Source organism: Tyto alba, unplaced genomic scaffold (assembly GCF_018691265.1).
Source record: "Tyto alba isolate M040663 unplaced genomic scaffold, T.alba_DEE_v4.0 Super-Scaffold_34, whole genome shotgun sequence".
Taxonomy (NCBI): domain Eukaryota; kingdom Metazoa; phylum Chordata; class Aves; order Strigiformes; family Tytonidae; genus Tyto; species Tyto alba.
In genome coordinates this window covers 1,418,392-1,429,819 of record NW_024881309.1, presented here as the reverse complement: position 1 = coordinate 1,429,819, position 11,428 = coordinate 1,418,392, and the positions used below count along the sequence as shown (strand labels likewise).

General features: G+C 46.8%; 2 protein-coding genes across 4 annotated transcripts; both read right to left on the bottom strand.

The window, feature by feature from the left end:
* Positions 1–469: 469 nt before the first annotated feature.
* On the bottom strand, positions 470–5,648 carry TMEM230 (transmembrane protein 230). 3 transcript variants are annotated; one of them, XM_032985142.2, is made up of 5 exons: positions 5,525–5,648; positions 4,195–4,299; positions 3,256–3,383; positions 2,656–2,778; positions 470–1,733 (listed from the first exon to the last, which is right to left on the bottom strand). In XM_032985142.2, exons 3-5 carry the CDS (start codon positions 3,352–3,354, stop codon positions 1,593–1,595), a joined length of 363 nt encoding a protein of 120 aa, XP_032841033.1. In that variant the 5' UTR covers positions 3,355–3,383; positions 4,195–4,299; positions 5,525–5,648; the 3' UTR covers positions 470–1,592. The 3 variants fall into 3 exon arrangements, with proteins under 3 accessions (XP_032841033.1, XP_009969961.1, XP_042657507.1); XM_009971659.3 differs by lacking the exon at positions 4,195–4,299 and having other exon boundaries at positions 5,525–5,631; XM_042801573.1 differs by lacking the exons at positions 4,195–4,299; positions 5,525–5,648 and adding an exon at positions 4,994–5,118.
* Positions 5,649–7,991: 2,343 nt separating this feature from the next.
* Positions 7,992–10,891, bottom strand: PCNA (proliferating cell nuclear antigen). The gene is made up of 6 exons (XM_042801450.1): positions 10,596–10,891; positions 9,960–10,057; positions 9,475–9,542; positions 9,097–9,291; positions 8,677–8,800; positions 7,992–8,549 (listed from the first exon to the last, which is right to left on the bottom strand). Exons 1-6 carry the CDS (start codon positions 10,814–10,816, stop codon positions 8,467–8,469), a joined length of 789 nt encoding a protein of 262 aa, XP_042657384.1. The 5' UTR covers positions 10,817–10,891; the 3' UTR covers positions 7,992–8,466.
* Between the last annotated feature and the right edge of the window lie 537 nt (positions 10,892–11,428).

Below are 11,428 nucleotides of genomic sequence, written 5' to 3'. Positions count from 1 at the left end.
CGTGGGCACACCTGACAATTCTGGAATATCAGCACCAGCCTGCAAGCCATATTCCAACAGACACTTTTCCTGCTACATTGCACAAGGAGAGGAACTGGATATTTGGACCATGAAACAAAGTAATTCGATGCCTGGGGTCTCTGCACATTTAATAAGGAACTTCATGTGAGGTTCAAAAAGTGAATCCTGACCTTCTGGAGAAGCACGTTTTCCTGCTGCACCTGGGGCACTCTGGATTGCTGCACTACGGAGGGTAATCCCTGCCCCAAAGCCAGACAAGGGTCCTGGAGAGCAGATGGAGCTGTTCCAAAGCTGCTGGCTCAGCAAAGCCTAATGCTGATCGGAGCAACTACATTAGCAATTGGAAGCAGTAGGCAACAGCAGATTCAGCTAAAGCCTTAATCTGGTTGCCCAGAACAGTTTTTAATTGCACACAGACCTGTGGAAAGTGAAAAAGACAAGCTTATGATTTGTACACAGAATATAGTGAAGTTTATTCACATTAAATACATCTACTTGTATCACTATTTGTCACATACTTGTTCTCCAGGACACTGAGTTCATTCCCACTTCTGGAGACAGACAGTTTTTACATAAAACAAGCTACCAATCTGTTTTCCCTGAAGAACATATCACTGAAGCTAGCAAAACAATACAGATGGGATTTATTCAGTACAAATTATACAGAGATTTCCTTTTTACTGGTCTAGGGAGTTATGCACAGTGTATTATCTAGAAAAGGGCAAAATTAATCCAAATAGACATACAGACAGATGAAGTTCAAGAGTCTCCAATATCCACACTAGTCAAAACCAAGATTTTTCATTTAGACACTTGACTCCTGATCCAGATTCCAAATTCATCTTCCTGTGTCCATTCAGTTTGTTTGAAATAAGCAAAATCCAGCAGTCCTTTTAAAGGATAAGCAGATTTTGCCAAAAGTAACAGTGGCGTGGTAAAAAGCTTGCTTCTGAAGTATGGGTTCGCTGAGTAAATAAGTTTGGTCATTCTGACAGGGAGTTGTATAGTTAATGCACGTGTAAATTATTTCATGCAAGTGCAGTTTTCCCCCTGTTGTACACATCTGACTTGCGTTACTCTAGATGAGCACATGACAAGTAGATTGGAAGCATTTCTGATGGACAGAGCACAAAAGCAGAATTTAACTATGGTGTTTGTCTGCAAAGGTAAACCCAGTGATAACCACAGTCTCACTGAAAACTAAAATAAACTCTATAAAACAGTTAGAAAAAACAAATATCTTTGCTGCTGAAACTGGCTCATCTATTTTTGGAAAATTGCTAGAATTGCCTTGCCCAAGAATTTCTTACAAGCAACCAGCATTATGTAACCAAAAGTGGAAAAATACAGTAAATCACATGTTCTTCCCACCTAACGTTGCAATCCTTTTGGTCAATTCTGTCTTCAAGCCCCCCCCACCCCCAAATGAAAAACCTGCAACACCTCAAAACCAGGAACTGGCATCTTGTGATGGATATACTTCATCTACAATCTTACAGGCCCCCTCTGATATCCAGGGTAACTAACAGCTCTTACCGCCAACCTAATTATAATGCGATTAATTACACTGTTCAATCATCGAAATCTGGGATATCGTCATAGGAATAGCCCCGGTAGCCTTTGGAAGCGTAGTACGCGATGCGCAGGTGGTAGAAGCCTGGGAGAAACACAAGGATCCCAATGATGAGCACGGGGATAGCCCGGTCCGTTCCCTGCAGAGAAGAGATACACAAGTGCAGTAAGCAGAGATCTCTACAGGGGCAGGTCTTTCCTTTTTCTTAAGTCCTGCCTTAACTATTCATTTGTAAGGCCTGGCTAGCTGACAAAAAATGAAAATTCATCTTAAATCACTAATATCTCCGTTTTCTTCAGGCTGAGCTCTAAGTCTTCTCCCTGACATTTCCTCCTTGCTACAGGAAACCCTCAGCTGAACTTCTCCGTCAGATAGGAGGGGTGGCTCCTAACACTAATCACATAAAACTGCCAGCCACAAGCTGGGCACTGCGTGCCTGGCCAAGAGCGAGCTCTCCTACCCATGCCTGGACTGCTCCCGATACAGCCACAATGCTGCTGTTTCTACAGCGATAAGCAGCAGCTGCCAACCGTAAAACAATTCCATACAGCACAAGGTAAAAGGAGAAGTGTGCTAGAGAGGAGCACCAAGTCAACTACGAACAACAGATCCACGTTCAATGGATCGTAAAATACAGAGCGATGAGAAAAGTGGTGCTGTGTCCTATATAGTGGTGTGGTATCGTCTACAGGAGTTACCAGATGATCTTTACTAGAACAGTGATGATCCCAGCATGAAGTTTTTCCAGGACAGCAAGCTGACCTCTGCAGGGAGGTAGCATTAAAATGAAACTGTACCCCAGGGAGGACAGAGAAGCTCAGCCCTCCCTGGCACATCTCCAACTCAGCTTTGAACCTGCTCCAGACTCGCTAACTGAAGACAGAGGGCTCTGCCGCCAGACAAATAGGGCTGTCAAACACCAAGGCAGTGGAAAGGATTAGTTTCTTGCTTAGAGGCCTTTTGCTCTGAATTTCTACACTGAACATGACAGTACATGGCAGGCTTTGGGGAATGCGGAAGCAATGCAATACTCATAACAGAAATGTAATCAAACCACTTACGCCTTTGCTAATGTATCCTGCCAAGAGGAGGGCTCCTATGATAATGAGGAAGGTCCCAATCATGAAGAGCACAATAGCCAGTGCAATTGCCTTGTAGGGGATTTTTGGTGGGCTCTTCTTGAACTGGATGGAAAAAACCCAAGTATTAAACAGCTTAACTCAGTACGGTTCCCCTCCTACCGTGGCAGGGACACAAATCCCACAGCTAGCAGAGATGACTTGGGACAGTCTGGCAGCAGCTCTGGGGCCCGGCTCTGTAACAGCCCTGCTGCGAGGAATCCTGCCCACAGAGACCCTGCTGTCCCAGCCAGTGTTTATACCCCTTGCTTCTAGATCTCTCATTTCCCCCTCCCTCCAAATACATGCATCTGACCCTATTAAACGAGCAACCTTGTTTCCACTTAAGCTCTACAGGCTTCCTGGAGGAGAAGGGCTGAAGCAGTGGCTTGCAGCTAGCTTTGTACCTTTCTAAGCTGAGGCTGCTCTGCTGGAGAAGAACAAACCAGCAGCCTCCCATGTACATGTGCAGCTATTGCAGCCTTCCCTTGTAGTTTACAGTCAACGCAGCAGCAGAAAGAGGTTTCCTTCCCAACTTTTTACCTGCAGGTCAATATATCCATCATCAGTGCTGGAGAGCTTGGAATATTTCACTTTGCTACTGGGAATCCCAGCAGTCAGATTTGTACGTGACGGCATCATTACAAGGAAGCCTGGGTGTCAGCTAGAACCTGGAAAACAGAATAGCAAAAAGAATCAAAGTAAACTGGATGATAGAGTCTGAGACATAGACCAAGTTTAAGAGAAACAAAAGTGTCAAGCCTGTACTAAAAGGCATTATCGTTCTTTTTCATAATTAAATTTTTTTCAAATAAAGCCTTGCACTTAAACCTAAGCTACAAAAGCATGGATATAGCTGCAACAGGATTTGCCAGTATTTGAAATCAAAGTCAAACTAAGGTAGAACTTGGGTTTAAAACAAGATAGAAATTCCAGAATAATATACAATGTATAAACCTGATCTTATTTTGCAAGATCACACTTGCAGCAATGTCTGAGGTCCAGTTATTTCTAAACAGGGACACTAGCAAATAAACCCAAACCAGAACTAAACAAAGCAGCTTTTCAACCAGCTGGATATTTTGCAATAGATCCATTTTGCAAAAATACCCACTGGAAACCAGAATGCAATAGAGCCGTCATTCCCGGGGCAGCTCGAGTCATGACTCAGAGGCAGCACAACAGGGGGATGGAGTGGTTAGGGGATGAGGTAACCAAAAAAAACAGCAAGGAGCTAAAAAGCACAGGCCACTTGTCTGTCTAGCTGCGAGGGAGGCAGCATTCAGGGTAGAGCTTTGTTTAGTTACGCCAGAGCTGTAGCCCACGATTTCACCACACCACAGAGCCAACCCCTGCAGTTTTGCTGCCAGCAGTGACTGTCCTGGGGAGAGGGACAGAGTTGTGCTCCCTGGAGCCTGACTTCTCAGGAGCTGAAGCCACCTCCCTCACTGCAGAGCCATGTAAGAGGGCCTGACAGCTCACCTACAGCCTTGAACCTGCACTGCAGCCCAGGGCTACGATGCCCAGAAGTGAAGCAGACAAGAGGCTTCCCACACTTTTCAACTTCAATAGATTTTTTTTTCTTTTCTGAAAACATAATGAATAAATTAAACAAAAGTGCATATCCCGACTGTTCCAACAGGAAGGGACAAAGTTTTCTATAACACTATTTGGCATCTAAGGTAACAGCATCTCTTCAAAATATTTAGTCTCTACTTGAACTGAAATCCTTTGTTTCTCTTGCCAATTGCTGGCACATTCCTCTGCCATCAGATTTGTTCCTCCTGCAGTAAATTTGACTTTTATAAAAACCCCAACACCCTCTGATCTTAAACCCCTCAGGGGTACCTTGAAGATTTTTTTTCTTTTTTTTTCTGTAACAAAACCCAAGCACAGACAAAATACATTTCTAACCCCATCAACAACTGAAGTATCACACACGTACAGGGTGGTAACACATCCTCAGCTCCTTACACATCTGTTGTTCAGGTCACTACTCAAATACCCCAAGGCCTCCCACATGCCCAGGGTAGGTGTGCAGGAGGGCAAGAGGCCAAAAGAAATCAGCACATCTGAAATGTGTCAGATTTCCTGACTCTGACTCATTTTACCCTTAGGTACCATGGGACTTCTTACTGTCCCAGTATTTACCAGGTTATTTTTAGAGGCTTCCCAGGAATTATTTCCAATTTACACTTGCATAAATTGTCCTGCCCTTCCCATTACCTGCTTATCGACAAGACAGCCGCTATTAAGAACAAATGTAAAAAAATACTCAGACCTCATGTTTAAGTGCCAGGTCCAAGTCCACTAAGCTTCAATCTCCTTGTGCTCTACATTGGTTCAAGATCTGAAACAAGCTCAGTGCTGTGCTCTTTAAGAGGCAAATAAATGGTGAATCATGCTTGTAATTTAAGTTTTCTACTACAATGCGCTACAGTCATATTTTAAACACGATCCGGGGAAGGCTTCCAGGGTAGAGCGCAGGCTCACAAGGGGAGCTTGCCAGTAAATGTGAACATGGCACTTCAAGCCAAAAGCCTGTCTAGCCCCTAAATAAGAGCAATATATTATACTACCCGCTCTGACCAGGAATAAGGAAGGGAAATGTAATTCCTTGTCCTTTTGTGAGCTCAAACCTCACGCCCAACACAATAAACACACCCGACTCCCCTCCTCCAGACCCGAAATGGTTTCTCTGCTGCTAAACAGGAAGTTCACAACATGTCTGGGAACTCCCCCAAAACTGCAGGCTGCACCCCCTGCCCCACACAGCTTCAAAACCTTCCTGAAAACACACAAAGCCTGTTACCTCCTACTTGTGCCGCTGGTCAAACCCATCTCCGCCTGCTGCCGCTTCTCTTCCGCACTGCCCCGGCCGCAGCACAACCCAGGAAGTTTATTCCTGATGACAGTAATTTCCTTCCAGGTTATGGCAGCAGCCTCTTGCTGGCTCGGCTGCGCTATTTTCAGCCTCACACTCCAGATTCACATCTGGAATTGGTGTCCCTGGGCAGGCTGGCGTGGCCTGGTCACCCAGGCCCACAGCACCCAACACCCACCAGAGGCGATCTGTTTGTAGATTGTTTGTCACTGTGTTCGTACACATCACTCCTACACGTACTTTAAAGTCTATTTCCTAAAGGAAGATCTGGACATAATTAAACTGTCAGACACAGCACTGCCCGCCATTGGGGCCAAGTATGTAACAGAAAAGCTACTGCCAGAAAATGATTTCTGGCACCTGGGACACCATTAACCCATCGGATGAAACGCTGCTGGGGATCGACTTCCTCCAACAGCTCCAAACATGAGAACTGCAGGAATTGCCATGGTTCCTGTAAATTAATAAAATATGGACTGGATTTAGACCTTGAAAAGCCTAATCTCCTTAAGTTTCAAAGAATTCTCCCTCCCTCTTATTTCTTTTCTCCTTGGTGAGAAAGTCTAATATATAAACTATGAAAGCTTACCCTCTCAAACATGGAGAAACACACACAGCACTTAAACCCCCCCCATTTTTTCTTTTTTTTTTTAAGGGAACATCTTAATTTGGAGTGTTTGGGTACGGCACTAGCAAAGTAAACATTCAGCTTTTTAAAGGATTTATCCAGAAAGCAAGTAGTACACAAGTACGCAGACACTAAAGAATATTTCTTACGACATGAGGCTGCTCAGTTTGGTCATTACAGCTATCAAAATAAGCAGTTAAACCATTTGGCTTATTTCTAGTGTTTATGAGTAGAATAGCACACATATGAGTTTGGTAATCCCCACTACAGCAGGAGGTCGTACCAAAACAAACTTGCTTCACTCACTAGCCCAGCTTTACGCACATCCTTGAGATGCGGAATCCTTCCCTGTTTCAACATCACAAATGTTTTGTTTCTTCACTGAAGCACGAATTTGCCTGTTGTACTTGTGGGTACCACAATGACCATCCAATCTAAGCATCGTGTTTGGAGTGAAAAAAACTCGTTATCTAAGGTATGCACTACTACTGATCTAAAAACTTCAGGGCAGCTGAGTCAGTTCTTGCTTCTGAGAATATTTTTAAAAGGTACTGAATTAGCAAGCTAAGAAAGTTCAAGAGAATAAATGGGGTGTGATCTGGAGACATGAGACAAAGCTCAATACGTGAGCTGAAAGCCACACAGGGAGCTGCCTGCAGCACAGCACAAAACCAGTCCAAATCATCTCGACTAATAAAGCAGTGCTGCTACCAATGAAGAGTCAAGGCAGGAGCACAAGGAAATCCTGTCCCCCAGCTTTGAGCAGGGAGTTTTACCACAGTGGTAGTAGCTACATCATTCTGACACAGCAGAATTTGTTTCTTAGTGAGTACTGCCACCTTGTGAAACTCTGCTAAATCAGTTGGGTTTTCCAAGTGTCAAGTTTTCAGCCAGTTTATGCTCAATACTGTTTTATTGCTGACTAGTGGGAAACTACACAGCCTCCTAAAAACCATAATCGTACCCGCAGCACTTCAGAGCCTGCACACACTACTTACCACACAGCACTGACCAAGCCAACTGAACTGCTTTTCAGTGTTTCTTCGTTTGTGATAGTGGCATCACTTGGGTTGCAGACAGGGTAAGGATTTATGGCTACCTGGTAGCAATATAGGAAGCTAAGAAACACAGTAGCTGCCTGAAACTGTTTTCAAATCCCATTCTTCATGATCAAACCTTCAGGGTGAAACATGCTGTAAACCTTAGTATCTTCAACAATATGAACATGATCATGAATATCCTCAATTAAGAGAGGAATTGCTGGTGGCACAGGCGAGTGCACATGTCAACAGAAGCACATAAGGTGTGGGACAAGGGCACCTGATGAACACAACCAGCTGAGAAGCAGCTTAATATAAATCAGAAACGGTAGAACCGAACCCAGGCAGGGTTCAGAGAGCTCGCTGCCAGACCAAGCCGCGTGTCACAGCCGCACCGCAGCACGTACCTACACGCTCAGACTTCACCAAGAGCCAGAGCCACAGCCCCTTCGAGCCAGCTCTGGCACCTGCCAAAGCTCCTGCACGCGAAGGAAATGTGTTTCACAAACCTCCTCTGTTTAACAGGAACAGCATCACTGAGTGATCAGTTATTCAAGCTGTAACCAGGCCCCGCCCTTTCAACACATCTACATGATCCGAGCAGAAGCTGGTAACTCCAGTGCAAAAAAGCACAAGCTTCACTGCTGCAGTGCCTTTGAAAAAGGAGCTGGGGTACATCAGCATGCTTTGACAAAGCGTTGATTCATCCATCCACATTTAAACAGGATAAAACCCATGAAATGATATTCTTTATTTCCATTTTCCAAGTTTCAGTTAGAATACCAGCTTCAAAAATAAATGGATGAAGTAAGGTCATATAAACTCACAGCAAAATTGAATAGCAACCCATGGCAGCTACAGGGCCACAGGTGAAACTCTAGGAAATACCATCTTTACTGGAGTTAAATATTGCACCCCTTCTCTAACACAAGTTGAGAAGAGTAAGATACTTCACCTTCAGGCAGCATCTAAGATTACTGAAAGTACAGAAATAGACTAGAAAAACCCAAATTTCCTATTTCTAATGACATCAGTATAGCAAAATAGTAAGTTGAAAAATATTTACAAAGATATCTACATAACATGCCTAACAGTGCTCATATGATGCTCCAATGCACTGAAGTTACTAACACCACCATTTCCTTCTCAGTCAGTTGTCCTCTCCAAAGAGCTAAGCAGATCTCCCCTCAGTCCTCCTCCAATTAAGAGCCCTCTTGTTGGTCTTCAATCTTTGGAGCCAGGTAGTATTTTAAGTGTCCCATATCAGCAATCTTGTACTCCACAACTGGGAAAAAGAAAAAAAACAAGTGTTCAGAAGGTTCTTCAGAAAAAACGTTCAGTCCAGAGTTCTTAAAGCAGTTCTAAGGTAGCAGCATTCTACAAGTTTTTTCAAGTAGAGCTTCTCTACTTACCAAGAGGAACATCTGCAGACATGCTGAGTGTTACTGTAGGTGACAGGGGAGTGGCTTTCGTAAAGAAGTTCAAGTACCTCAGAGCAAAGGTCAATTGGACTGGCTCATTCATCTCTATTGTAACCTAGAAAAGCATCAGCCAGGTTAGACTTCAGTAAACGCAAGCTGCACCAAAGTTCCCTCAAATAATTCAGACATCTCAAGCAGAGGCAGTCAGCACTATTCCCCACTCTGTTCTGATGAGCACTGCTTGCAGGCCCCAGGCGTAAGGACCTAAAGTTTGCAATCATTTGTTGACTAATCTATAAACCAGAGAAATACATGATCCAATCACCCAGTTTTAGCCTCCAGGAGGCCAGAGAATTAGTCATTGGTAGAAACCTCAACACTGAAGACCCCACAGCAATTGTGAACACTTACAGCTTCCTCTTCTTTATCCACATTACTGGTCTGTGACAGCTTAACGTTTCCATTGCCCAGCTCTCCGTTAGCTGAAAATTTCACACCGTCTTTTGCACAGGAGATGACAACTGCATCGCCGATGTGGCTGAGATCTCTACAGATGCGTGCGAATTCAGCTGAGGGCATTTTCACTACACAACTATATTCTTGTTCCTGCGAAGGAAACATCACTGTTAAATTTCTCCCAAAAATCTTGGTGCAGTCACTACACTTGAGTTTGCCTAGTCTTTCCAGAGAAAGTTATGTTACAAGCTCGAACTCCCAAGTCTGATGTGAACACAGGCAAATACCCATTTCTAAGAGACAGTGTAGCCAGTCATACAAGCCACTACTTACTGGAATTCCAAGCTGCTCCACATCAAGATCCATTAGCTTCATCTCATAATCAGAAACCTTTTCCTGATCTAAAGAAACAAAGCATGGTTTGACCAAGTGTTTCTGAGAAGTTTTCACCCTGAATTTAATTTTTATCCCTTTCACACCTGACAAGTAAAACCACCTCAATTACATCAGTAAGATCCAACTGGTTTAATTAGAGCTAGAATCTGACAGTGACCCAAGCAGCCTTTTATAGGCTGTAAGAGGACAGCAACCTGCCAAGATTATCTATACGGGGCCTAAAGAAGAGTCTTTCTCTTACAGAGAAAGTATTGGTCACATTGACTAAGCTTACATCTCCAGATTATTTAAAGAGTTTGAGTATCAGGTGATCCTTCCCATTTCTGTTATTGTCATTTCCTTCCCGCTCTGCATCTACATGATTTATCAAGACTACTTAAAAACATCACTGTAGTAAATTAGTTCCCAAAACCAACACTCACTTGGTGCTTCAAACACTAGAGCCAATGTATCCGCATTATCTTCTGCTCGGAGAGTGATGATGTCTTCGTTCCCTGCACACTTCAGTATTTTGGACATGCTAAGTGGGAGGGAAATGTAGGTTACTCACAGGATTACCAGCGGACAGAACAGGAAAACGCGCCCGTTGCCTACTAGAGCCTGCAAAGAAAGCTAGCAAGAGGCAGGCAGCAGCCGGAACTGCGCAGGGGATAGAGCTGGGGCTCATTCCCCCCTCGCCACGGCCCCCTCGGCGGGCGGCAGAGCGGGTGCCGGGCCATGGCGGGCAGCGATCGCCTCCCCCCGCTCTCCTCTGCGCTTTCCCGCCACGGCGCCGGCAGTGACGTCACGGCCGCCGGCGGGCTCCTCGCGCGCGCGCGCTGCGAAAAACGGCGCGAGAGCTCTGAGGAGAATAGAGGGGGGCGGCGAGGGGGGGGGGGGGGAATGGCTGAGGAGGGCTCCGAGCGGCCCTGCCCGCCTCAGGAGCCGCTCCCCAGAGACGGCGAAGGCAAGTGCGGCCCCGCGCCCCGCAGCTGCCCCGCACAACTCTCCCTTCCGCAGCGCCTCAGGCCCCGGCCCGCTCCCCCGCCCGGAGAGGCCCCGGCCGCCGCCCCCCGCACCTGTTAAGGTTAACGCCCATGGCGATGTTTCGGTCGCAGCGGTAAGTGTCGAAGCCCTCGGAGCGCAGCGTGAGCTGCACCAGGGAGACGTGCGAGGAGTCCATGCTCTGCAGGCTGATGCCGCCCGAGCCCAGGTCCCAACAGGCCTCGGTGATAAGGTCCTTGAGAGCCTCCAGCACCCGCTTGAGCACCGAGCCCTGCACCAGTCGCGCCTCGAACATCCTGGCGGCAACGACAGCAGCGACCTCCAGCACTCAGAACCCAGCACACCCCTGGGTAGCCGTAGCCAGCTTCCCCCTTTTATACACTTCGCCGCCCCGCCCACCGCCGCACCACAGCCAGTCGCTAGCAGCCCTCCCCTCAGCGACACCCTATCCACGTTCCCATGACACGTTCCCTTAGCGCTCTGGCCAATCCCGGCGCCGCTCTTCCCCTTAAATCCTGCCCACATGGTCCGGCGGGAGCCAATCACCACGCGGGTTACAACAGCGAGGTGGGGGGTGCGAGCCCGCGTCCCGCCTCGTCGTGCGGTAATGGCGGCGCCGTCTGATCCCTGCAGCCCCTCCTCCACTCGCACGGCTTGCCCTCAGGGACGGCTCCAGACGCCAGTTCCTGACAGGAACTCCAGACCTGAGCGTGACAACAGGCGACTATCCTCCCTTTGATTCAAACCCGCCACGGTTCTCTCAGCGCCCGTGAACTTCCCGCGCGCGGGGCTTTCCCGCTCCCCCCCACCCTCCCCAACTACGCAGTCGCGCGCACCCATCATGGCGCCCGGCGGGCGCACATCCGGGTACACCTGGGCAGAGCCAGGGCCGGGCGAGCCCCGCCCC

Coding starts and splice junctions, on each gene's coding strand:
- TMEM230 (XM_032985142.2), bottom strand. CDS start 3,354: ATGATGCCGTCACGTACAAATCTGACTGCTGGGATTCCCAGTAGCAAA. Junction 2,779..3,255: donor ATGGATATATTGACCTGCAG/GTAAAAAGTTGG, acceptor TTTTCCATCCAG/TTCAAGAAGAGCCCACCAAA. Junction 1,734..2,655: donor CAGGATACATTAGCAAAGGC/GTAAGTGGTTTG, acceptor TCTTCTCTGCAG/GGAACGGACCGGGCTATCCC.
- PCNA (XM_042801450.1), bottom strand. CDS start 10,816: ATGTTCGAGGCGCGACTGGTGCAGGGCTCGGTGCTCAAGCGGGTGCTG. Junction 10,058..10,595: donor ATGGGCGTTAACCTTAACAG/GTGCGGGGGGCG, acceptor CCTCCCACTTAG/CATGTCCAAAATACTGAAGT. Junction 9,543..9,959: donor TCTAGTGTTTGAAGCACCAA/GTGAGTGTTGGT, acceptor TTGTTTCTTTAG/ATCAGGAAAAGGTTTCTGAT.